Source organism: Perca flavescens, chromosome 13 (genome assembly GCF_004354835.1).
Source record: "Perca flavescens isolate YP-PL-M2 chromosome 13, PFLA_1.0, whole genome shotgun sequence".
NCBI lineage: Eukaryota > Metazoa > Chordata > Actinopteri > Perciformes > Percidae > Perca > Perca flavescens.
Window position 1 is genome coordinate 7,453,335 of NC_041343.1, and position 26,324 is coordinate 7,479,658.

The following is a 26,324-nucleotide window of genomic DNA, read 5'->3' on the forward strand; positions in this document are numbered from 1 at the left end:
TTCACGGAACGTTTAGTCTCTGGACTACCGTCTCCTTTTGGAGGCGGGATAGGCTGCGTTTGTAACGAGTTTTTCAACACGCCCTCCTTCACGGCACGCGTGGCACAGAGGCCACTTGGAGAGCGGGCGGGGCAGGAGCAGGGGAGCGAAATGGAACAAGCCCGCCCTCGTTCACTTTCAGCCCAAACTATACGGATCGACCGCCAGTCATAGGCTTAGCGCTACTGCTATCCGTGTTATTTTCTACGCATTCTGTCCACGTCTGCTTACGTCACGCATTTTCCTCATTGCGCAGTAGGCCTATTTGTTGCACGAAAGGCGCAATACAAATATTTCTCGCATTTCAACGAGGCTTGGTAAATCAGCCGCAATTTGAAATTTTTATAAATTATATAAACCAGGCGTCGGCAACCTTAGGCACGCGTGCCACCATGGGCACGTGGGACCTTACACAATGGCACGCTGGCAATATGTGTGCAAGAGAGTTATTGATGTGTTGAAATCATGGTTGAAATGCTGAAGCACTCTCTCATCCGCATGCCAAATTACAACGTTCACAGTTGCGCGACCTGTTATGTAAGGTAGTTTGATTGACTCATATCTCTGACTGGGAACAATACAAAGAGGATTACCAACGGCCTCTGGGGCAGATGAACTAACGTTAGTCTTGTTACTGTAAGTAAGCTACAATAAAACCTTTGTGAGTTAAAAGCCAATACTTATCAATGCACTCACCTGTGTAGAGCGGCATAAACATGTAGAAAGCTATATTTCAATCTGCTCTGTCTGCTCAGTACAGTCTTGTCCACCGCGCTATTTTACGCAAACACAGCTCTACTCTGCAAATAGCACATTTTTACAAAACAAGCTAAAACAAATGCTGTCGGTTTGTAGTCTGTTTATCTGAGTTTGCAAGGAATCTTGAAATTTGGAGAAATTCTTATAAACTTAAGCTGGCTGAAGAAACCATCCTCTCCGCTGGAGTGGTAAATATGGACGCATTATAATACCAAAACAAATACATGTGGCTACTTAATATGGACGTGAATGACGCAATCGTTATGTTTGTGTACTTCATTCTTGATAATGATGCTGGTTGTGTTATTATTTTTGCCATAGCATTGTTTCATTGAAAATGAGGCATACAGGACCTGCTTATTCCCATGCTTATACCATTCATCATTAAAGCTGGGCTTTTCCACTAAATTTTGACAGTGATATTTTTGTCAGCCCATTTTCTACCAATCAACCATGTTTCCATAATCATAATAACAATATACAATAATAATAATTACAAGGTCCTGATTATGAGAAATAAATGTTGCCATGGAATAAAATTACAGATTATATTGAGATGGATATTACATTTTGATGTGATTTCATAATTAAACTTAATGTTGACATGGCACATTAATAAACAAGAAATTTTGAAAAGGACACTTCATATCAAAAAGGTTGCCGACCCCTGATATAAACGCTTGCATCTGGCAAAATCAGAGTTTCTTTCTTTGGTGTCGAGCAACAGGCGTTTTAGCGGTTTTACGTCACTGCCACCTAACCGCGGATGTATTTTCTTTTCTACGTCAGACCAAGAGGCTTTACCATCTCGTTTAGGTTTTGTATTTCCGCGTTCTGTTTCGCAGTCAGGTTTTTTTAGTTTTATGTCCGTCTTAATCGCCCATTGTGTTCACCTGTTCCCCGTTGGCTCCGGTGTCTATTTAAACTCCCTTTCTTTTTCACAGACAAGAAGGGTGCCACTTAAATTGACTGACGACCCGGGGCCTCTTCCGAAGGAGCGTTTCAAGGATTCCTAGACAGCCCAGGAGTACAAGCGTGCCAGAACCAAGAGTTCACGTATAGTCGACGTGAAGCACGGGCCCCGCATTTCACGAACGAGTCGGCGGTACAAACGAGGGAAGGGCCCTACGCCCTCATCGCAGATGGATCCGACGACACTGGTATTTCCCAAACTACGGAACGTGATGTATGAAGAAGATGGGAGGCTTTATACGCTTACGCGCCGTCATTGTCAATTGTCAACGACTAACGTTATTAGAACTACCATTACAAGGACGAAGCACGTAAACTGCGTTGTTTGTTTATTCGGAACACAACGGATCGCAAACTCGGCCGAATAGCGCGGGTAACGGATCGAGGCGGCAACGCAATCAAAGCCCCGGAACCTTAGGGAGACTTTCTAGTCTCGATCACCTAATCAATCGCCACGGTACGCGTGCCGACGCACTGGCCGACAACGTGCCGCACATAGGACGGACCGCATCTGCCGCTAAAGCGCTATCGTGAGATAGCTGAAACAATCTGGCCTGGTCGCGCAATTATCGAAGACAGCGCTACAGATGGGGGAGACACGATTTAGCGCAGTTTACCTCACACTCAATTCAGTGGAGAACATGTACATAGAGCTACGGAAGAAGCTGGAGAGGCGTAGCTTTCTCCCCACCCAATCACGGTAATAAATAACGATTAAAAAAACACAAACGCTCGATTGAGGGGGTCAAGTCGGGGCTCAGGCAGAACATCTAAACTCTAACTACTAGCGGAACAAGACGCGGGACGGCAGACGTCATCTTCAGCAAGATAAACGCCACCTTAGCAGAAAAGGCTATCCTGTGGCAAAACTGCGTCTGTCTCTCTGTGGACAACGCTGCTGCGAACATAATTGTACTTTACTTACAAGTTTATTTTTGTCTACCGACGACACGCGTCAACTGAACGTTTACAGTCCGATTCGTCTATCGCCGGAGGACTCAGTGGTTGATGTCGGCTACCGGTTCGAGGGCGCTCTAAAAAAGCCGCCACCGCTCGAGCGCGCCGAGTCGGTCGATTTTCCGCAGAGGCGGGAAGTCGGCTCAGAAGATGCCCTTTACTTTGTCGAGAGGTCAGGTTATTTGTTCAGCAATTTCCGCTTGCCGTCTGAGACAAAGCACACGGGCCATCCCTAAGTGGCTTCTTTTTTTTTAAATTATTTGCTCCTGTGCTTTCTCAAATTAGGTTTCCCGACCCGCTCCCCTACCACGGGCCTCGGGAGTACAACCTACTCGGCGACGAGTTCACGGACTACCAGACCGCGCCGACGCCACCCGCGCGGGTCCCGGAGGAAATTGAGACGAAGAGCTCGCGGTCCAAAAGGGCTACCCGAAAACACAAGGTAAGAATTATTCTTCACCGAGAACACGGCGGAAATACGCTCTCGAGCGTCATTGTGTTTATATATTTTTTTCGGACCGGCGCAAAAAATGGAATTTAAATGATTTATTAAAAATGTAATAACAATAACTTCTTTCACCAGTAAATTGCCGTTAAATGACAAAAACGGATGAGAAAAGGGTATTTTACATTAACTGCGAACGCACCACGAATTTTACCAGTTTTAAGCAAACGCAACCTTTATACACGTCTGCGTCGTTTTTCAGACAACAGCAGAGCGGCGACCGAGTGCTAGCGCGCTTCTTTTAGCTCACAGCCTTAGCGGCAGACCGTTGTACGTCCCGCTGTCGGAGTCCTCTACAGTACAGTCACACTTTTACACCGTTTAGCTGTCAGCATTTTAACCGTTTAACCGGGACAATTTCACAGTGGTCGGTGTAAACCGGGACATCCATAGCGTCGGGACGAGCAACTTAAAATCGGATATACCGTATAGACAAAGCAAATTACGTATCAACCTATACTTAGACAAAAGAGAAATCGACCAAAAAAGAAAAAACAATACTACTCAAGAGCTTATTTCCACCATGTCGTCGGTTCGTTCTTCACAGGCGACGGGCGTAAGCCTGTTCGCGAGGCTAGCCGCCATCGCAGAGATTGTCCCGAGGCCCGTACTACGAAGCGAGATTTGGCGTCGAGGAGGTAACTTCGGGACGGCGGATCGCTCGATACCGGGTTAAATCGCTGCGGTAACTCGCGCTTAACACCTTACGTCGGAGATTAGAGATCAACCGGTGTAAAAGCACCGCCTACTGACCGACGGATACTCGATCGATAACGGCGTCGCTGTTCTTTGGAGATCCGGTGGAGCTCGGTGCGCAGAGAGATAAGCGCTCATAAAAGTTAAACATTTAGAGACAGACAACCCCGTTATCATTCTCCGATGGGTATTTTCTCTGAAAAATACAGATTTTGAGCGGAGAGAATTGCGTGTAGGCAGTTTGTCAGCGTTGCCGACGCGCACATCGGTTTGAATTATGTTTTTATATTTTCGATCTGAACCGACCGGTACCTTAACAACCGTTATCTACCAGACCGAATAGCGACGCGGATTTCGGTGCCACTTAAATGCCCGCGCTTCTCTCTGTGCTCCTAAACGGACGTCGGAGGCTACCAAAACATCGCCGCACGGGACGCTGGTTAACGCTATACCCGGCAGCAGGTAACGTTAGCCTACCGTTAGGTAGCAGCTGGATTAAACACCGGTTAAAATGCTGACAGCTAAACGGTGTAAAAGCGCGTTTGTATTTCACTGCAGAGGATTCCAACAGGGGGACGTACGACAGCCTGCAGCCGCCGTCGTCTGAAAAACAACACACGTGTTGCGTTCACTTCAAACTTGCCTCGCCAGCCTCGTGCTGCGTTCACTGTTATTGTAAAATACCAGTCCTTCCAGAAAAACGCTTTTTTGTGATTGTTGTGGGCAAAAATCCTTGATTATGCAGCAAGTTTTCTGAAAAAATGCGATGGAATATGCGGGGTATTTATGCAGTTTTATGCGATGAAATTGCTGGAACGTGCAAAAACTGCGGTTTGATGAAAAAGAAAAGAAAAAGTGATTCCCCCAACACCCTGCTTTTTTTAAACTTAATTTCCAAAAACATTTTACAGATATTCAGTCATAGCAATAAGTAAACAAATAAGATACAAAAATATATACAAGTAATCTAATATTAAAGTAATAATAATAGTAATAGTCTAAATAAAAGATACAAAAGAGACATTTTAATAATCATTAATAATATAGACAGCAAGAGCACTTACAGAAATTTGAGTAGACATCAGACATTAAGATAGCTTTCTGATACCAACTTAAGAGACTCCAAGCACATGTCAAATTCAACCTCTAACACCTGCTTTTCGATGATGATCACGTCGCGTAATTACGTCACTTTATAACGTTCCCATGGCAACAGGGGAAAATGGCTGCTCTTGTGTGAAGTACATTTTATAAAACTTTCTGCTAAGATATACGTGGTAACGACTAATCCATTGTCGCGGTACAGAAAACCCCGGGTCAAACCTCGAGTTAGGTCGTTAACGCCAAATCCTGCTTCGCAGTACAGGCCTCAGGATGGCACCCTGTCATCCATAATGACAATAAAAATGGCTGGCTTGGAGCCCTGCTTTAAGTGTTGCGCCCCCTCCACCCGAGCAATTATCAAGTACTCTAAGAAGGCCGCAGTTGAGTATAACAACAAGTTAAGCAGATCTTAAAGTCAATGTTCACACAGCGGTTAAAGTAGAGTCACAACCTTTTATTGCAAAGTAAACGTGCGCAAAATGAGCCATGTTGTCTTTTGTCTTGCAGTTGGTAGTTTTTAGTCAATTTTCTGATGGACCTTGTGGTGGGGAAAGGGCTTGATTGAAGAATGAATGTGTGTGTGTGTGTATATATGTATGTATGTGTATATATTTACACACTACCGGTCAAAAGTTGTAGAACACCCCAGTTTTTCCAGGTTTTTATTGACATTCATGCAGTTCAATATGTTGTTGTACTCTGAAATGAAAGAATAGAAGAAATGAACAATTGAAGTTAAAAAAGAAATCATGGAATCAAGCCCCCTTTGGCAGCTATAACAGCTGAACACACTGGTGGCATTCTTTCTACAATGGACATCAAATATTCTTCGGAAAGTTCTTCCCGACTCTGTTGCAGAAGTTCCCATGAACACGTGGCACTTGTAGGATGCTTTGCTTTGTTTTCGGTTTTGTCCATGTCTTGCTGTAGTGAGTGCAACTAGTGTGGTGTGTGTGTGTGGAGTGCGGTTAACAAGTATCCATTGCATGGCAATCACGGCCGGCAGGTGCCTCGTTAAGCCGACGGCACCGATTGGCGGGGCTATCAAAAACGCGTGGTCTTTCCGTGCGTCAAAAGTTCGATCTATCTAAAAAGCTATACCTGTCGAAGATGGCGCAATACGGAATCCGGTACCCCTCAAAGTTTTCGCGGGTTGGAACGGAGACGGTTACGGCAAAAGATTGAGGAACACGTGCCGACGGTTCCGTTCGTGACATCGGAAAGGAAGCCTACGCCGATACGTTCTAAAGCTGCGCGAAATGCAGCTGCTCGGAAAGTAGCAAATAGCGACGGGTACGGTGACGTAAAACTGTGAATTTTTGACGGAACGCTCGACAACGGCGAGACGGACGTCGTGACGTTTTGGATCATCGAAGGTACCGCCGCTATCGAAACCCAAGCCGGGACACAAGAGTTGCAAAGATCTGTGTCGGAAAACGTAAATCGGCGCCTGCGACCCTATTCCCTTTGCTTTCGTTTGACCCGATCACGCTCCGGAGCGCGTGAACGAGATTCACAAAGGAGAAGGTGCCGTTTCGGGCTTAACGGTGCTGGCTAGACTGGCCGATGAGACGGAGCAAAATGCTTAAGGTTAGAGATGCGCCGATTACAACTTTCTAGGCCGATTCCGATTTCATTTTTTCTAACTGCTTCACAGCACGCGCAAATATTTATTTTCCATCTTTTCTTTAATAGAACATTTTACGAATAGATAATCGATCGCTATGAAATAGAACTATATAAATTCCTCGTGGTGTGGGAAATTCCCACGCATCTAAAGCACAACGTTAGAACCGTTTCCTTCTTTTCACATCCGATATTCAACTTAATGTATTAAATATAGCCTCGCGGTATAAAGCTATTTCTCAAAACGCACACGCAGGCCCGTTTGAACGTCCACAGTAACGTTAACTGAAAACAAACGTCACCACTCGTTTTACACGCAGTTTAGCAACAAAACTAAATGCCGGGGGAAGATTACTACGAGCGGTATGCGCCCCCAATAACCCGGAAATATAGCGGCTCTTGCAGCCGGACATTGGAGGCAGAGGGACAGTCACCGCAGTGTTCGCTATAGTTAGCTTCTTGTCTCATTTGGGGTCTGATAAACAGTAAATTCATCAAACTCAGCGTGCCCGATGCTATTTTCCAATAACTATAGCCGTCAAATTTCACGGGACCCGCGGTTTTCGTGTTCCGCTTATTCAGCGCGGCTGAGATCAGTAGAGCAGACGGCGGAGGAAGGCGCTCTGGTCAGACAAGACCAAAATTGAGGTTTTTGGCCTAAATGCAAAACACTACGCGTGGCGTGCCAACTGCTGTAATTACTGTGAATCGTAATTCTCTGTATCCGCATCCGTCTCTGTGTCCCGACCGGCAGGTGGCTGCCCGCCGAGAGCGCGGGTTGTTCCGCTGACGCGATAAAGCAATGTATGGGGGACCGCGGCCTTAGCGACGGTTGTGTGAGAAAGCCGTATTTAAGGGAATATTCACATTTTTCAACAGTTCGCCAACGTTCATCCAGGATCAACCTATTTATACCGGAGATATCGGATAACGCGCTCCACCCGATTGTAATTGGTGATCGCGCCCCTGTCTCACTGTCTATAAACGCTCGCCAAAACTTCAACTACGCGGCACTTCGATGCCTCACCGTTAGAAGACCCCAACTTTACAACCCTCATAAGGCGAGAGTGGGCATTCTTTCTCGAGATGAACGACTCTCCGGACGCCTCGCCTTGGCCGCCGTGGGAAACCGGGAAGGCCGTAATCGGAGGAAAAAACGGCAATTTAAAATCAAACGCTGAACAAATGAAATATCCCGCCGTCCCGGTGAACCAAAACAAAAGGAATTATAAAGGAACGCGACTTGACGATATTATGCAGACTTCAAATTCAGCGACTGAAATATAATGGTTTTCGCTCCGCTGGAAACATTAATCGAAACCCACGGGATATAAACAAAGCGTTGCAGACTTTCTACGGTAACCTCCGTTACACCTTCTCAAACAGTCCGACGTTACCAAAATTAACCACGGAACAAACCGACATTCTAGACGCGCCCCTTAGCCTCGGCAAACTTACCGAAGCCCTCGATAAGATTCCTAGCGACAAATTTCCTGGAATTCTACGTATTACCGATTATACGTTCAACGCTTTTGGGACACGTTATCGCCGCTGTTCGACAGAGTAATCGTAGGAATAAAAACTTCCTCCGCTGTACCCGCGCGCGCGAAGACGTCAGCTGCGACGTTACTGTTAAAACCCAACAAAGACTCGTCTCGCCCCTCTAGCTACCGGCCTCTCTCGCTATTGAATACCGACTTGTAAATGATCACCGAAGTGCTAGCGACCGCAATAGAAACTTCGTAAAAAATAGACATGCTGCAGATGACGTCCGCAACAGAAAACCGTTCTCGACGTGAAATTGTTCGTTTATACGCAGATGATCTTTTACTTTATTTACAAAACCCGCAGGTATCGCTTCAAGAAACTCAATATCGCTCGCGCTGGTTGGAAGAATAGCTGCAGCCAAAATGAAAACCCTACCCCAGATGAACTGCTTTTTTTCTACGATCCCCATCGCTCCTACGGACAAATGGTTCAAAACTCTCAATTCGTTAACAACGCAATTTTATTGGAAAAACAAAAAAAAATGAATATCGCTCTACAAAATAAAAAAAAATCACACGGTGGGCTCAAGGCACCAAACCTCCATCGCCGCTTCCTGACAAATCAATTACGGTACTCGGTTAAACGGATCGACGTACACGAGCGCGATTACCCGTGGCCGGAACTGAAACAAAACCAATGTACGAGCATCCCGATTGCAGATCTCCCCTTGCTCTCGCAAATAATCAAGAAATCCAACTTCTGCCGACGCGCTACCATCTATTCGACTCAGACAGCCCGTTGAAAATCGAATCGCAAAATCGCTAGAATTTCTGGATCGCGGTCGCCGAGACGCCGTCTGCCACCCCGAGCTACGGAATCCCATCGTCTCAGACGCTCTGTCTCCTTGGCGACGTCTCTGAAATCCTCGTCCCGCAAAAATTCCGAAATCCGTTGCTCGTTTCTCTAGCCATCGCTAAGAAAGTAGTCCTCCAAAACTGGAAATCAAAGAAATCTTGCCACATCAATCACTGGACAAATTTAATCTCAGAATACATTTCAATGGAAAAACACAAAGCACACAGAAGGAAGCAAATGTCAGCCTTTGAAGACACCCGGTCCTCATTTCTAACATTTCTAAATTCAACAAAAACGTAACTATGAGCCGTGTACGTTACCAGACGTATACCTCCCTCCTCCGTTCTGTAATATCCCGCCCTCCCTTTTGCTTTTACATTATTTAGATTATTTCTTTTCCCTTTTTTTTTTTGCCCACGCAGTTACCACTTTACTCATACACATAGGCATGCGCTATCCGCACTCACGCATAACGTGTTTGCCGAAGAAAAAAAAAAGAAAAAAACCCTGGGTCTGTCTGAGGTTTCTGCCCAAAAGGAAGTTTTTCCTCGCCACTGTTTCACCAAATGCTTGCGCTTGGGGGAAGTTCTTGGGCTTTGTAAATTATGGAGTGCGGTCTAGACACACTCTTATCTGTAAAGCGTCTTGAGAAGAGTGAACTGCTTGTTACGATTTGATACTATAAATAAAATTAAATTCAGCTGAAGTTGAATTAATTATTTTTTTACCGATACAGAGAAACAGAACAGAATGTGTCTTATTTTATCAGTAATTATGATCAAACGGGTCAAAAGCTATGATAGAGAAACTGTAAAACATCATTAGATAATCTATGTCAGGGATCATCAATTACATTTTTTTCAAGGGCCAGAATTTTTCTAAGCAGACGCTCCGGGGGCCGGAAGCTCAAATAAAGAAAATAAAAATAAAAAGTCTATTCTTGTTCGAAATTTTCACTTTCTTACTGAATTAATGCTATATTTTTTTTTACATGTATTAGTGTGAGCAAACTCCTAAAAAATCCCAAAAAACTCCAAAATGATAACTGGCTCTTTAAGTAGAAAAAGATCTCAGACTAGTAGGCAGTTTACTGAGGAGTGATGGTTAAAGTCTGTGATTAGGAAACATGGTTGTAGCATGCAGCGTCCTGATTGGTGGAAAATGCTTGCAGAAAGAAACTGCTGTTGTCAGGTAAACGTGTCACTGTCAAAGAGGCTGAAGCGAAAAGTTGACTGGAAAAGCCCAGCTAGAATGATGAATGGACTGATAAGCAGGCTATGCATTCGTCATGTATGCCTCATTTGCAATGAAAGATGCTGTTGCAAAATAATACAACCGGCATCATCATCATCATCAAGAATGAAGAACTCGAACATAACGATCACATCATTCACGTGCATATTAAGTAGCCAGATGCATCTGTCTTGGTCTTATAATACCTCCATAGATTTACCGCTCTAGCGGAAAGTTTGGTTTGTTCAGCCAGCAGTGAGGTTTACAAGAATTTGTCAAAATTTCCAGATTCCCAGCAAACTAAGATAAACAGACTAAAACCCGACAGCTTTTGTTTTAGCTTGTTTGTAAAAATTCTCTATTTCCAGAGTAGAGCTGTGTTTGCGTAAAATCGCTTTCTGCATGTTTATGCCGGTCTACGTAGGTGAGTGCATTGATAATATTGACTTTTTACTCACAAAGGTTTAATTGTAGCCTATTTACAGAAAAGAGACTAGCGTGAGTTCATCTGCCCCAGCGGCTGGTTGGTTGGTAATCCTCTCTGTATCGTTCCCAGTCAGGTGCTGCGTGTTTTAACGCACACACGTCTCGGCTCAGCTGTGTGTGCGGAGCTCGGGCATCGCTGTACAATTCCGGCATGTGAATAGAGATGCAAATACAGGGGGCTGGGTTTTTGCTCCAAATGCTTGAAATGATAAATAACAGAACTCATTTTTTCCTCTTCCTTCCATTTTGTGAATTTGTGATTATTCTGCGGGCCGGACTAAAAGCTTTGGCGAGCCGGATGTGGCCCGTGGGCCGCCAGTTGACGTTGGCTGATCTGTGTATATGTGTAAATCTTTACATATACAGTCAAAAACTGAAAACGTGTCATTTCACGCTTCTGTACTGCAGTTTATACGGAAGGAGAATATAAACAAACCATATGGACCGGGGGTAACTGCAGGCCTCTTCCTCCCTGTCGTCTTCATCTGCCTCCTCCTGATCACTGCCTGCCTCTGTCCCTCTCTCTGAATCTGCAGCCTCCTCTTCATCCCTCACAGTCTATTCTTCCTTTCCCTCTTGTCTTTCACTTATTTCTGCATCCAGAAGGACTGTGGTCTCTCCAGTTTACCGCCTTCTCCTTCTTCATTTCCCTCCTCCTGTGCACTACTCAGAATTTTTTTTTCAATTTAGTTTTGAAGAAGGGCGAGCGACGGGCCCCGTACCGGTTGTATGTAATGGCGCTTTTCCATTACATGGTACCTACTCGCCTCGCCTCGACTCTACTCGCCTTTTTTGGTTTTCCATTACGAAAAAAAGTACCTGGTACCTGCTAACAGGTACTTTTTTTTTAGTACCTCCTCAGTCGAGGTTCCAAGCGAGCTGAGGCGAGCCGAGAAGGTGACGTGAAACCCTGCAGGCTACAGATTGGTCGGAAAGAATCGTCACTGATCGCTGCATTGCTAGCGACAGACGGCATTTTTAAATAGTTTAGCCAGCGGCGTTTTTTTGCTGCCGGAGGCTCCACGCAGAGCTTTCTCCGTAGCATACAAGTGGCCTGATGGTTATACTTGTGCGCTGGTGTGTGTGTCGAGTCGCCGTGTGTGTGTGGGGAGCTGGTGAGCGAGGGAAAAGTGAGAGAGTGCCGGCGATTAGCTCCGCAGCGAGTAGTGACTCTAGAGTCATATAGTGAGAGAAACAAAGAGTCTCCCCTGTTCTTTCTGACCACGGTGGGAAATATGGAGCAGGAAAAGTTAACTATCTTGTTGATTTCATGTTGTTTACGGAGAAGGAGAACCAGGAAATGAGTCGGGGGAAATGCAACGCTACCAAGCCACGCCCACGGCAGTCGCTATGACGACCAGCCACGCTGAGGCGATACTAAAATCTGCAATGGAAAAGGGACGCACAGTGCGCCGAGTCGAGTAGAGTCGTACCATGTAATGGAAAAACGCCATAAGAGCAGACGAGAAATCCACAAATAGCGTGGTTTAGCAGAGCGGTGGTAGCATCTTCTACCCCTCGCCCAGTCCTATAGGCAAACCGCGGTGGGTCAAGGGGGCAGAACCGTCACGGGGCGGGGCCTCGCGCCTGCCTGGTTTGCAGTCGTGCAGGTTTATGTTATTTTTATTTTTATGCCCATTCTTGACTCGACGTGCTGAGAAAAGAAAAGAAATTGCAAAGGAAGATTCTTACAGACGTAGACGTCAGAAGGATAGTTTTTTTTTCACGCGGCTCTTTGTGGTTTGGCTTATTTAAAGCTAATGTACTTGCGCTTACTTCTTGCCGTTTGTACCTTCGAGGTTGAAAGCACTTGATCGAGAGTCGCTTTGGATAAAAGTGTCCGCTAAATGACACGTAATGTAGATCTGACACACACTCACCTGCAGCGGAGAAGAGCGTGGCAGGCCGCGCCAAGTCGCTGGGGTGATGGATGGCGCCGAAGAGGCTGGGGCCCGGAGGTCGACTCAGGAACTCGGGCTTGAGGCCAAAGTCTAGTTTGTGAGGGTCGACCTGCATCTGCTGCTGGAAGACGGCAGAGCGACACAGAGAAACGTACGTAAAACCATTTAATACGCTTGAGTTAATAAGTCATTTTTATTTAAAGTAAACTACTGTAAGTTGTCTTGTCCGAGGACACCGTTTCAGGTGTTTCGGGGGTGAGAGTCGCAGTCCCGGTTGCCAGGCTTAACTGAATCTAAAGCTCTCCTTTTCCAAATGATTACGTACGTTATTATTTGAACGGGTTTTTGTAAAGGGATTTATAGTCGATTCAAAATATCTTACGAGTACAAAATTCAGCCTTTGTCTTTAACTTACTTTGACCGCAGAATTACCATTTACTGACAATATGCTGAAAGAATACGGAATTTTTGCCCAACGACGCAAACAAATAAAACGGCCTACCGGCGCTTTAGGAAGAGAAGCGTGTTCCAAATCCACGCTGCACACTAATTCTTAGCAACTTTTGTGTGTGAGGGGGGGAAAAAGTGACAGAACAAAGTTTACTCACAACTGTCGGTATGGATACTACCAAATAACCGATTTCGGTGCGATGTCAATTTCCCCACAATTTGTTGTGTGATAGAAATAGATGAGCTTCTTAAAGCTGGAAAAAAAAAAAATAATTGTGGAGAAAGGGCTCCAGGAACACCCCAGAAAACAAAACAACTATTTATCGAAAACGGTAGGTGTCTCTTAAGTTTAACTGGCACGGCCATCCTAAAGTTGCAGTTTGACGGCCTTTGCACCACTTCACGTACACAACTGTACTGTAAAGATTAGTATGGAATTGGGGCACAGTTAACACTGGGTTTGGCATTTAGCATAGAGAGAGGAGTCCTCACCTTTACTTTCTGTTGGTGGTGGTATATCTGCCAGGCGATGTGGACGTGCATGGCGCACCACTTCCCTGGTTTCTGTAGGTACGAGACAAAAACACGGTGCGCGACATTAGTCTTTAAAGAGCACGACAATACTACGGCTAATTGACATATTCGACGGTTCATTTTGTGGTGGTGTGTAGGTTATTACATCTAAAATAAATTTTTAAAAAAAACTCTAAAAGCTCTGGTATATCCACAGTAGCGCTTAAGAATATGAAAGTGCCTGAAAACGCAAACAAATGTGGATCACATTGGCATGCTGTACAAGCTAATTAGATTATTTAATGGATATAGTGCGATATTGTCAATGGGTATCGTACAACCATCGCGAATGGTCAAATGCCACGAACGCAGCATACCCTTCTCATTTACAGTATTTACAGTCAGATCACCTGAAAATGACATACTGATAAATTAGATATGGTACACGTGGAACCGTTGATCACATATTACTCCGAGATATGGTCTGTGATGGCGATAGGTCATGTGACAGAGGAATATATAGTAAATTATAGCTGTGATTTGAACGCATGTCTACGTTCTCCAAAATAAGCTCTGTTGTGGTATAAACGAGACTCGCGCTAACACTGCAAGCCTCCAAGTGCAGCGCTGATTTAATTAAAGACACTATCTACTCCATTAGCAAAAGCCTTTCAAGGCATCGTGGCTATTAGTGTGTGTGTGTGTGTGTGTGCGCGAGTGTGCAGGAGACTGAGACGCTGCAGGGAGCGAGCACTCACCCTGAGAACGGGCCGAAATGGATCTGTTAGCTACAGGAGGGAGAGGGAATGAAAGAGGTTGAGTTATTTTGCTGTCAATCAAATCGCTTCTAATTAGTGTGTGTGTGTGTGGCATTCATTATGAACCAAATTAAAATTTTAACATTTCCCTTTATTAAATGAAGGTATTGTAGGAGTAATTGACACATATGGGTTTCTCCCATGTGCCCTTCTGCATACAGACGGATACGGCAGTTGAGAGGAAGGTAGTCTGTGTTGCCTATAATCTAACTGCATATGAATTCTGTATAATGGCATCGTTTGGTGTTGAAAACCTCCATCTGATGACTGAAAGACTTAGGCAACATATACAGAAGATCTAAAGGTTACCTCTACACTGTGAGCGTTGTCTGTCGGTGTGTGTGCTCTTACCCTGGGGTCCTTCTGAAGGAACGTGTGTGGGACGCCTCCAGGTCTTGTGGCCACATCGAGTGGATTAGAGGTCTAGAGAGCACCAGACACACATCGAAAAAACAACAATCTCTGTAAATAACTCATTTTCTGTGTGTGTGTGTGTGCGCACGGTGGTGTCCCTGTGTGTCTTACCTTGGGCTGAAAGGCGCCCTGCAGCGAGCCGAAGGGCCCGGTCGGGGGGATGACGGGAGGAAGGCCAGACATGGCCGGTGGGTAGGAGTGAAAGAGCTTAGGGAAAAAAAAAAAGAAGAAGAGGTGTGAGGATGGTTGGGTTTGTCAGGGAAATGCATGACAGCAGCTTCACCAGGCAGTGGAGATGGACCAGGTTATTGTGACGGATGAACCTCATCAACATTCAATCTTTTACCATTTTCCAAGACTGCTTAGATGGGGAAAGTTACAAATGATTGCCTACATGTTTCACAAACTGAATGTTTATCAAATATTCCCCGCTCATTCCCAGTGGATTTAAATAAAGGAAAACACTCCTTTGATGTGAAAACTAGAATGTCGTAATTCAAGCAAAACCAAACAAGTGCTCAAGGCTTCCATAAAACTATCCTGTGGAGAAACATGTAATCAACCACTCGCTATAATTGTTCTTGTCAATCATGTTAGCCTTAGTGGAATTAGAGTGAGTTTTTCATGTTTATGAACTTGCATGCTTGCATTGCTTTAATTAGGATGGCGCAGAATTATTCAAACTTGGGTTGCCAGGATAAGTTACTAGAAGCGCTTGAGGAGATGCTGCGAGGTTTTAAATGCAACTTGTGTTTCTATGTGCATCGTGTTTTGAGACGTCAGTATGTTTTATAGAGAGGAAATGGCTTCGGGGTATTTGCTGCTACCATAATAACGGCGAGGAAATGCTAAGAATCCAAAATGAAGCACTTAAAAACAAACTAGCAACATCTGTCTGACCCAGGGTAGGCCTAAAGTCAAATACATGATGTTTTCTAATATTAAAATCCTCCTCGTAGCTCACTTTGTAGTAGAAAAAAAGCACACTTGTGCAGGCACGTGCAGCAGGTGTCTGGACGCTTCAGCAAACACGGTTGGAGAGTGGGGTCCAATGTTTCAAATAAGTCCCCTTTAGGGAGTAATAATCATGAGCAAGCCACTGCTGTTAGCAGACAAATAAAAATTAATAGTAGTAAGCGAGACAAAGATACAGTATTCCTCTGTAATGCAGCTACTGTCTCTTTCTGTATTAATTTCTATGCACGACATTTTTACCGTTGCATGCGTGCACAATAAATCTTGTGCTCCGAGATCTAAGAGTCCAGCACCGTTTCATTAATCACGACATTTGCCGGGGCTGAAGGGTGAAATTGTACAGCTAGGATGCTTACGGTGTCCATTAAGAAGCAGATGAGCGATTGCATGTAAGTCACACACACACACGCACACAAACAGCTATAACACAAACTCGCATGGGCTGGAATGGCATAATGGGGAAGTAACTGCTCTGCAGGCAGTAGGGAAACTCACACTGTGTCTGTAGAAGGGGTCAACTTTTGTTGGGTATTTTTCAAACTGTAGGAGAAATCAAGTACAAAGATGTAGAAAAAACATGAGAACCTCCACATATTTGTTGTAGCAGGGTTGACATTGGCCTCTTTAAGGGTCATTTCAGGCCAACGCAAAATGCATCACAAAGTGTATTTCAAGACTATAAACATGCTTACGGATTGAAATTATGATTTAAGATCTAAAATGTCAACTGAGATTCAAAGTTCAACCATTTTCCCAACCACACTGTTTTAATCCTCCCCTTTTCGTGATCATCTGAAGACCTTTTAAACTAGCGTGGGTTCTGTGTCTCATTTGGTCTCCTATTAGCGGTGCAGCGCAGGCTCGGGGTGAACATTTCCCTAGTCGAGACTAAACGCTGCAGCCGTAAAGAGCCTTTTTATGGCCTCATTAGCTGTCAGAGGCCTCGCATTGCTGCCTTTAAAGTATCATCAGAGCCAAGCGAACCTTCTATGGGCCGGGCGGTTAGGAACGTGTGCGTTTGTATTTAGTTTTAGGTCCAGCCACCCATTGCCTGTGGTCTCCCCCAACAAACAGCGGGGCTCTTAACGCAAGGCATTTGCCAGTAATGAAAACCCCCAAACGGGACCAAATGATGTCATTAAATTCAGAATGAATTAAGTGTATTATGTTCCGAGAGCTGGCTCTGAAGTTAACATGCTTTGGGCGAGTTATTGCCAATTTAGAAAATAAAGGCGACTCAAGTCTGGAGTCCTAGAGTATGCCAGAGAAAACACTAGAAAGGCTCTCTGGGAGAATAAAGGCATGATTGTAGTGTGGTCGGACACACGCGGTCATCGTTGAGAGGCCGCCACAGAAACCCGCGGGCTACAGGGTGCTGCTCGCACACACGTGTCCAACTGTGGACAAGTCTTCACTCTCACAACCGCATGGTTAAAAAAAAAAACTTTCAGTGCCATGTCCGCCCACTTTTCTTCACATGTAAAACTCTTTTCTTTTTTTTTTTTAGAAGAAGTGAATTTTCTGCTACCCCATTGACCCTCTCCACCCTCTCCGTCCCGTACGGGTGTGTTCTACTTATCCTCACATTTCTGGCAGGGGTACGCACCATGGGCGGTGCTGGGGTGGGCATGATGGCGTGGGGGAAGGGCGTGAAGGTGTGCTGGTGGGTGTGCTGGTGGGTGTGTTGGTGCTGATGCTGATGTTGGTGCTGGTGGAACTCTGTGCGCAGGTAGGGCGGAGGGCCCAGCGAGGCGCCGCGGTCGGCGTTCTGGGAGGCCAGGAAACGGGTGTTGAGCTCCTGGCGCAGAAGGTCTTGCTCTGGAGAAGAGCGAGAGGGAAGGGAGGATTAGGATGGAGTTTGTTAATGAGTGGAAGGTCACCGTCCGTCAGGGTTTCTCAAGCTTTCTGACGCAAAAGATTGAACGTGCACATTAACGGCCACTCGCACCTTTATGCGAGGTTTTCTCCCAGGGACGCCCATATGGTAAGAACGTTGTAGCGGTTGATTTATTAAACTTTGTCTAAGACTGTAGTTGTTATTTTGTGCCTCCGATTAAGATGTTAATTTAAACACAGTGAAACCCCTTCAGAAACACCCTCTGGACGTACGTCATCAAAAAGGAAGCCATGTCAAAGTTAGAAAAAAAAAAAACAACAACCAGGAAATGGCCGCAATTATCAGCATGTCATTTTAAATTGAAGCGCGGCTCGAGCTTATTCAAACTGTCTGACTGATGGAACTGTCGAATGCTGTGATTTGATACGCTACGGCCCCACTGAGACGACATCTGTTGTTCTAATAACCTCTGCGCAGCCTGTGGAGAAAGAATGGATTTCAAGTAATCGCTGGCTGGCTTTTCTTCTAAATTCAACAAAACGTGCCACGAGAGATTATATCTCCTCCAGAGTAACCTTATCCTTCCTATTCCACAGTGACTCTCTAAAATATTTTCTGCATTTATTTTAAGCTTTATTGGGCTGAGAGTGGGGGTGGAATTTTCTCTTCATAAAAATTTCATTAGTATCTTTAGAAGAAAATCCAGCTCGCTCCGTTCCGTATTGACCAAAATTGATTTCTCGCATGTGAACGCTATTCAAGGTGAAAATGGAAGTTCTGGGAACACTGCTAAAGGTGAAGCCCCGCCTTCTCTTCCCACACTGACCCTGACATTTACTGTAGCTCGACGGCACTGGGGGGGGGGCAATGTGCACGGGGTCTGTAATCGCTTTTGCAATGTGGCCCGACTTGCTGGTGGATATTACTGGTGTGTAGAGAGTCCATCAATCATGGCGTGACAGAAAGAGTGTGAACTTGAACTGTCCACACGACTATAAACACACACAACCCCGAGCGTACATGTGGATTATCTTGGACTCAGTTACTTGTTGCTTTAAATAATTACAGGGTAACATTCTGTCTGTCTCTGCATCTCAAATGCTTTCCAATCAAACCCTGCTGAAATTATTCCTCGTGTACTTCTCAGATGTCTTGACCGGCAGGCAACCTGACGCACGACCTGGCTAAAATAAGAGTCGGCTTTTTTCGTCCGCTGAATGTGCGATCCTCTGCGGATCCGTGTTTGCAAGCAGCTCGTTTACCTGAGTAGGCGCTCCCAGCAGCAGGATGTCCGGGGACTGGCAGGGTGCTAGACGTAAGTGGTGGTGGTGGAGGCAAGGCCGCTGGAGGAGCGAACATATTGGGGTGGTGTGGGTGCGGCGAGGACTGCAAGGCAGGGGGGAAGCTGTGGGGGGTGTTCTGGTTAGCCGCCAAGGGCAGCGGGAAGGTGGAGGCTGCTGCTGCCGCGGCAGCAGGAGGAGGAGGCGGGTGGTGGGGAAGGTGCAAAGAGGGAGCAGGGGGCCCGTGGGGCTTGGTGCCTGGGGTGCTGCTCCTGCTGCTGCTGTAAAGAGAGAGAACAAAAAGAGAACGATGATGAAAGGAGCCAGGTTAAGCCAGGCCTGATCAGTCAGAATTAACACTTGTTCCTCCACATCCCCTAGTCTCCATCTGCTCCGACGTTCAATTCCCAGCGCAGTGTTTTCACACCTCCATTTACAAACGCCTCCCTGCCTCTCCCTTGTGCTTCACAGAATCCAGGGCAAACACAATCCGTGAAAACGCCACGTTCACAACACCCTCGGATGCAAATAAACCACCGCTGGCAAGCAGAACCGAGTGCGCGTCTGTCTTTGAACAGCTTCTGTTAAAGGCACTTCCTCCAGAGCCAGGTAGTGAACATGTGCATCGGAAATGGGATGAGAGGGAGAGAGGGCGTGTATGCTTGTGTGAGCAAACAGTCTTTTGTAATGTGTGTGGGTTTTCCTCGGGGGCAGTCACAGAGCTCACGTCTCCACAGCTCCGCGCGCTAAGCCTAAAAGCTCATTTGTGGTGCCCGCTCTTCGCCGTGGGCCCCGGCTGTGATTATTCACAGCGGGTGCCAGGCTCTGTTGGCGCACTGGCAGACTGACAGGGCTGGCGCAGGAAGAGGGAGGCAAAGCCAAGTCCTGAGAGGCTGCGAGGCAGAGCTGTTGTTGGGACTGAGTGGATTCTGAAGGAGCTATCCTGGAGTCTTAAATTAATGGAGAGAGCCTCCTAGGCCTTAGTGCCTCTCAACAGAGATGTGACAGAACAGACTAGCTCATTGTTGTTATTTTTATTAATATATGAAAAATAACTGTGATCATGGTGTATTTGAACAGACAAAGTGGAATTCCGCTGAGAAGAATTGACAGCCCTCTGAAGTATTTAAGATTTTTCTAGGTCCATTTTCCTCCTGTTCCCATGCACAAACAACCTCTCAACATTACAATTCCAGGTTGGACTAAACTACTGCGCACACAGCCAGTATAATTGGTGAGGGCTGGAATCTATACAGAGCGCCCGGTGACATGTGGGTGGCTGATAAATCACAAGCACTCGGGGCACAGTTTAACCCTTTTATTCCGTTGTTAATAATCAGTGCCACTGTTTGGCTCGGAAACATCAAGCTCTCCCTGATAGCAATTTACTTACTGATCGGGCATCGTGCGCACTTCCAGCTCAAGAGATATTCCAGTATTTCAAGTGTGTGCGAATACGGAGGTTTCGTCTGTACTGCACCGCACATCATTATCAGAGCGCATGAGGACATGTGAGACGTGAATGTTTTTCATAATAAACTGATGTGTCGATTTGCGAGGGCGTCTGCCGTTAGCCTTACCTGTGACCGTTGAGGTGGAGGCCGTTGTAGGCAGAAAGGGGCCGGGGATGGCAGCGCGACGGGGGCCGGTGGGGCCCGGCCTGACTCGGGTGCTGTTGGTGAGGGTGATGGGTGGGGAGGGCTGGTGACGGCGGGTGTGGGTGAAGGCTGGGCGTCGGCGGAGGCCGGGGGTGGGACAGCAGTTCGGGCTGGTGCTGGGGCCGGGGGGGCGGCAAGGGCTCTTGGCCCTGGGCGAGAGGCAGGGCTGCAGGCGTCTGAGGCCTGGGGAGAGCCTCTGAGCGTGGGGGCAGGTTTGTGGAGGCCGTAGCCTGGGTAGGGCAGTTTGTCTGGGTCCAAAGAGGGGACAGGGGCTGGGGGACGGACGGCTGGGGCAGGGGGAGGGCTTTGGGGGGCAGAGGCTGACTGGGGGTGCTGGATACAGGGGTTGGGGGTCCCTGCAGGTCTCCTGGCTCCTCTCCTGACTGCGCTCTAGGCCTGACACCTTGAGGAGGCCTGGGCCATGAGGCTCCTGGCTGTCATTGGTGGAGAGCACATGGATGCCAAAATCTGGAACTGTGTAAAACAGAAAGAGAAAAAACTATTTTTAGTTTCCGAGCTGACGATCCATTTGAACAAAAATGTTAAAAACAGTAGAAATGTACATTCACTGACATGACACCCAACAAGATCATGGCTTTCAGTGTACATACACCAAGCAAAGATGCTCGGCTCTGTGTATACGCCATAATGACCTCCTTTCCTCAGGTAAAAACAGTGCAGTTGAACATCTCCAGCCCTCACAAAGAGTGTGTGTGTGTGTGTGTGTGTGTGTGTGTGTGTGTGTGTGTGTGTGTGTGTGTGTGTGTGTGTGTGTGTGTGTGTGTGTGTGTGTGTGTGTGTGTGTGTGTGTGTGTGTGTGTGTGTGTGTGTGTGTGAGAGCTACAGGCCTTTTGTAGAGCCTGGTCTATCTAACTGCCAGCTCCCCTGCCATGCTTAGTGTGTGCGCTTTGAGCTGACAAACAGCCACACAAAATGACACCATTTTTTCTTACTCTTCCTTCTCATAGTGACACACCCTGCTGGGGGTTGGCAGCTGTGCCAGCACAAGCACCAATTCCCGAGCCCTTTCACGCAGCCTTTAACGCTGTCCCTGGGGACAAACTACACAGCTGAAAGGTGTTTTTCTTGTTCAGGCTAAATCGGTTTGTATCTACTACATCACCTTCACTTCAAGCTTGCTGTTTTTTTGTTCTCGTTTTTTTTTGCCTGGCTGACAGAACTACAATTTGCTGGACAAACTGAATGTATTCTAGTTAGATTTGTTAATGAAGCATTTTTGCATGTACCTAACACTGGCTGACGTAACTGAGATCTATTGTGTATAGAAACCAACTGTAGCTGAATTGTGCAAACAGGAAACAGGTTTGCATGGACATTTCAATATTCATCTTTACCACATGCAAACAGGCCTGAGGCTGATGACTGCTAGCGCATATTAACGCGGCAGGATTAACAACCCTGCATTCATTAATTCACTTTCACACGGAGCGTGAAGGACGGGTGTGCATTTAGCTTGCTTGGTGAGGATTCATTTGATGGACTTTCAGTAATTGCCCAAAACCAACAATTACTTGCCATTAGAAGCCCTGCTGGGCTCCATTATGTACAAAGTGTGAATTAATCCAGAGAATGAATAATAACCGCTGTACAATGTTGGGAGTCGCACAGAACAATAGCTAATAAGCTCCGTCCAGGGTATTCCTCTGCAGGGACCTCCTACAGAACAAAGTGCTCAGACATCAGCAGTCGGCTCGGCTGCTCCAGAGGCAAAGAGGCTCATGGGGGATGACGGTGTATACGTAAACTGTAATTAACTCTCCCCAGGCCTCAGTGGGGTTTTAGGGGCAGGAGTGAGGGCGCCTCCTCCCCCTTAGGGAAGCCAGCTAAATCCTGCCAAAGAGGTGTAGATGGGAGCCAGTTCTCCTGGGCTGAGACAGCAGCAGCCTGTCACAGCAGGCTGCCATCTCCCTGACACACTACTCCCCCCAGACCAACTCCACTGGGAGCCGGCTCTACGAGAACCTTCACCCATTAGCACTGAAAGGCAAAGTGAGGTATTAGCGATGGCAGGTGCACGTTATGTCGTAGTTAAGGGTCAGGGGAGGTAATTCCTGGTGCAAAATGACAATCGATACACGCAATAATAGCTATTGACTTCTCCGTGTGGGACAACTTACTGGGACATCTGCCCACCTGTCAGGCACACTTCCAGGCTGAAGTGTTTTGGTAATAGACTCTGTAAGTCGTCTTTGGGCAAGCACAAATAAGAGATGCCTCTTATAATGCAGAGGCGTCATTTTTCAATGCTAACTAATCCTTACAGAGAAACTCTCGAATCTCTTGAATGGCAGTCTGCACACATCCCTGTTCCACACTCACGTGCATCAATGAACAAGAAAGCCCAGCAGCCCTTAAATCCATCTCCCTCGCCATGTCAATCTTCTCCACTTACAGACGCTATTACTGGTCAAGGGAGACTGCTGCTGGCAAACAACTTCACCGCAGCAGACGGGGAGAGGAGAAATTCCCAATTCTCAGGGCTCCTGCTGCACCTCTCAGTCCCTGAGGTCCACAGCTTGTTTTGAGAATGTGCTAACACGCTAAAAAAAGGAGGGTGTCTATTCTGGTCATAATGAAGACTCCAGGGCCTGGCGGAGCGGGGAAGAAGAGAAGAAGGATATACGCCAGCTTTCCTCCCACGAGGGTTCATTTGTCAGTCTTCTTCATCCCTGGAAACAAATAAGCGCAATTCCCGCTTGGGTTCCTCAAAATGTGGAGCCCTTCTGTTTCTCAATGTTTCAGTAGTATTGCGGTTTCTAACTAGTGCACGTTGCTCGGTGAAAAATAACATTAGAGAATGAGGCCTGTGGTTGTGTGGGTTAGTTGGGGAGGCGAAAGCTAGAGGCCAGATTTAAGAGGTGAAGGGGGTACAGGAGGGGTGTGTGTGTATGTGAAAGCCATTCATTAAGGCTGGATGTCAGGGGACCCAGCGAGGGGCTTAGGGGGATAACTCATTATCCCAGCATGAGCCATCTCCAACTGTTCACACACACACACACACACGCACACACACACACGCACACACACGCACACACACGCACACACACACACACACACACACACACACACACACACACACACACACACACACACACACACACACACACACACACACACACACACACACACACACACACACACACACACACACACACACACACAACACCACTCCTGATTTGTATCTCCCTCCATAGTTAATGTACACTGCAGCATGTAATCATTAGATTGGCTACAACTCGGATCTGGCTGAACTCCTCCATCCCTTGACATTGTGAGCAAAAACTGCCATAAGACATGAGATAACAGATCAGTGGTATGCAGGCCCCTTTCAAGCTCGGTTTTTCATCTCACCTTTGTTGTTACTGTCCTGCAGTGGACCGCAGCTCATTAGCACCGTGCAGCTGGATTTATTGTTAGCATTTTTTAATGTGCTGCTAATATCACATTGAGCCTGCAGGGATAACAGGCCTGTGTATAAGTTGGTTAATGGACCTTCATCAGCAAGGTTTTTGGATTGGTACAGCCATGTGCAAGACAAATGGCTCAGATCTTTGAGTGTACTGCGCTAAGATCTACAGAGGGAGTGACAGGAGGCCTGGCAAAGTGAGACGCAGAACATTAGGAGGTTTATTACGGTGTTAGGTCATTACTGCGGAACATAAGGGGATTTATTTAGCATACTATATTTCAATGTCATCCCTGGATACAGCCTGGCCCCATATAAATGATTAACAAACAAGCGCCAACAACATCATCTTTTTAAAGCTCGACTGGCAGGCCAGCACCTGTCCTATTGAGAAATACATTAGCGCCCAACTCTCGCCAAAATCACTTTGCTAATCTCCCTCTCTCTCTTTCATGTGAGTGGATATGACAGCCTACACCCGGTCCTGGAGACATCCTGACAAATTGATGGCTGTTGAGACCTCTGTGACATCCCGAGCCTCTGCCCCTTGCCATCCTCCTTGAAATAGCACTGCGACGGCATTCTAAACCTTCACACTCATTTATGGGATTTCACCCAGGCAGTGGTCGCATAGCTCCAATTGTGTGTTGTGTGTGTGTGTGTGTGTGTGTGTGTGTGTGTGTGTGTGTGTGTGTGTGTGTGTGTGTGTGTGTGTACTGGTAAGGGGCAAAATGCACAGGGGGCTGAGCCTGAAGCTGAGACCATGCCGCTGTTAGGTCAAACAACCGGAATACAGCGCCAAGCAAATATGCTAAGCCGCAGGATATGGAAAAAGGAAATTTCTTGCAATCAGAATTGTATGTAAGCATGTAAGTATCACATATAAAATATACTTTAAGTATCAAAAGTAAAAGTTTATATTATTGATGCATTCATGTTTAAACAGCATTTTTGCTACAGCCAATTTTAATAACTTTATATACGGTTAGGTAGTAAAAGTTATAACACTGCAATGTATTCTATGAGGAAATTACAGTTTTTTGTCAATGTTGTTTGTTTGCCTTGTGGCGATCGCCAATTTCAGGTAATCGCCTACCAGTCTTTAATGTAGCAACACATCAGTGCCTGTGACCTTAGTGTTATTAAACTGAAGACACAACCGCACCAAAGATAGTAGCAGAACAATAGCCAGTTTTGACCGCTGACGTCTAGAAGGCCATAAAGAGAAGGCAGGTCAGAGGCTGTGACAGCTGTGCAGCTGCTGACAGCATCTAGGAAACAGGTGCTAACAGGGAAGGAGGGGGGGCTCAGGGGCACCAGATGATGCAACGACAGGTAACCTCTGACTGCAGGTCTGTCCTGTACCAGTGCCGTGCTGCAACACTAGCTGTTACTGCTGTCATTATCATGTGCTGGGGACTGGGGTTTGTTCTTGTAACCAGCAACCAGACTAAGAGTCTACAGCTAGTGAGGCTGTACTTATGCACAGTGGTTCTTTGTTCCAAATTCTGATGTCAGCATGCTAACGTGCTGATGTTTACCATCTTATTTAGCATGTTAATACGCTAACATTTATTAATTAGCACTAAACACAAAGTACAGCTGAGACAATATGTCATTATTTTTTGGTCACACACAAGTAGTGGATTCCTTAAAAACCTGACCGGATGATGGTGCTTGACGAAAAAGATAAGGGATCAACAGAGTTATTACAGTTCACATTGAGGGGAACATAACAGATATGACAATACATCAAATATTTGTCGAGACATTTCACTCAAAACCACAAATGTCAACTTCATGGTGGCGCTAAAGGAAATGTCAGGGGATGACCTCAGTCGTTAGGATGCATCTTTTAGGAATCATGAATGTCTGTACCAAATTTCATGGCAATCCATCCTGTAGTTTTTGAGATGTTTCAGTCTGGACCAAAGTGCAGCAATGCTGTTATAGTTAGAAAACAACAGAGGTGAGGAAAAATAAACACAGGAACATTGTGTATATCATATTAAACGTATGGATTGTAGATTTTATTTTTAATTTGCTATTTTGACTGGCAATCAAAAGGATGTACTTTAGCAGCATTTAGCTTGGTGTGAACGGGGATGGAAAATGTAGCCTGTAGGCACTGGATCTACAGCCTGGAATAAAAAAAAGGAAAGTATTTCTAAGGAGAAGCGCTGACAACTCCAAAACCCAGAGCTGTCTGTCACAGCTGACAGAGACTTTCGAAGTTGCACTCACTCACTTTCACCCCTGCAACTCTTTTTCTCTATCTGCGTCTGCTATTCTGCATTCTGTTCCCTGTTGTGCGGCAGTAAGCAGAATCAT

The 26,324-nt window shown here is 46.1% G+C and overlaps 1 protein-coding gene across 1 annotated transcript in view; it reads right to left on the reverse strand.

Annotated features, from left to right (window-relative positions):
• The window catches only part of auts2a (activator of transcription and developmental regulator AUTS2 a), a 352,564-nt gene that overhangs the window by 5,567 nt on the left and 320,673 nt on the right, over positions 1-26,324 (reverse strand). The window contains exons 7-16 of the mRNA XM_028594839.1: positions 20,804-21,040; positions 20,489-20,741; positions 18,891-19,189; positions 17,377-17,609; positions 16,287-16,331; positions 14,928-15,023; positions 14,754-14,825; positions 14,343-14,372; positions 13,564-13,635; positions 12,601-12,742 (exon numbers count right to left, since the gene is read on the reverse strand). Coding sequence (XP_028450640.1) covers positions 12,601-12,742; positions 13,564-13,635; positions 14,343-14,372; positions 14,754-14,825; positions 14,928-15,023; positions 16,287-16,331; positions 17,377-17,609; positions 18,891-19,189; positions 20,489-20,741; positions 20,804-21,040 — 1,479 coding nt within the window. The remainder of the gene's footprint in view (positions 1-12,600; positions 12,743-13,563; positions 13,636-14,342; positions 14,373-14,753; positions 14,826-14,927; positions 15,024-16,286; positions 16,332-17,376; positions 17,610-18,890; positions 19,190-20,488; positions 20,742-20,803; positions 21,041-26,324) is intronic.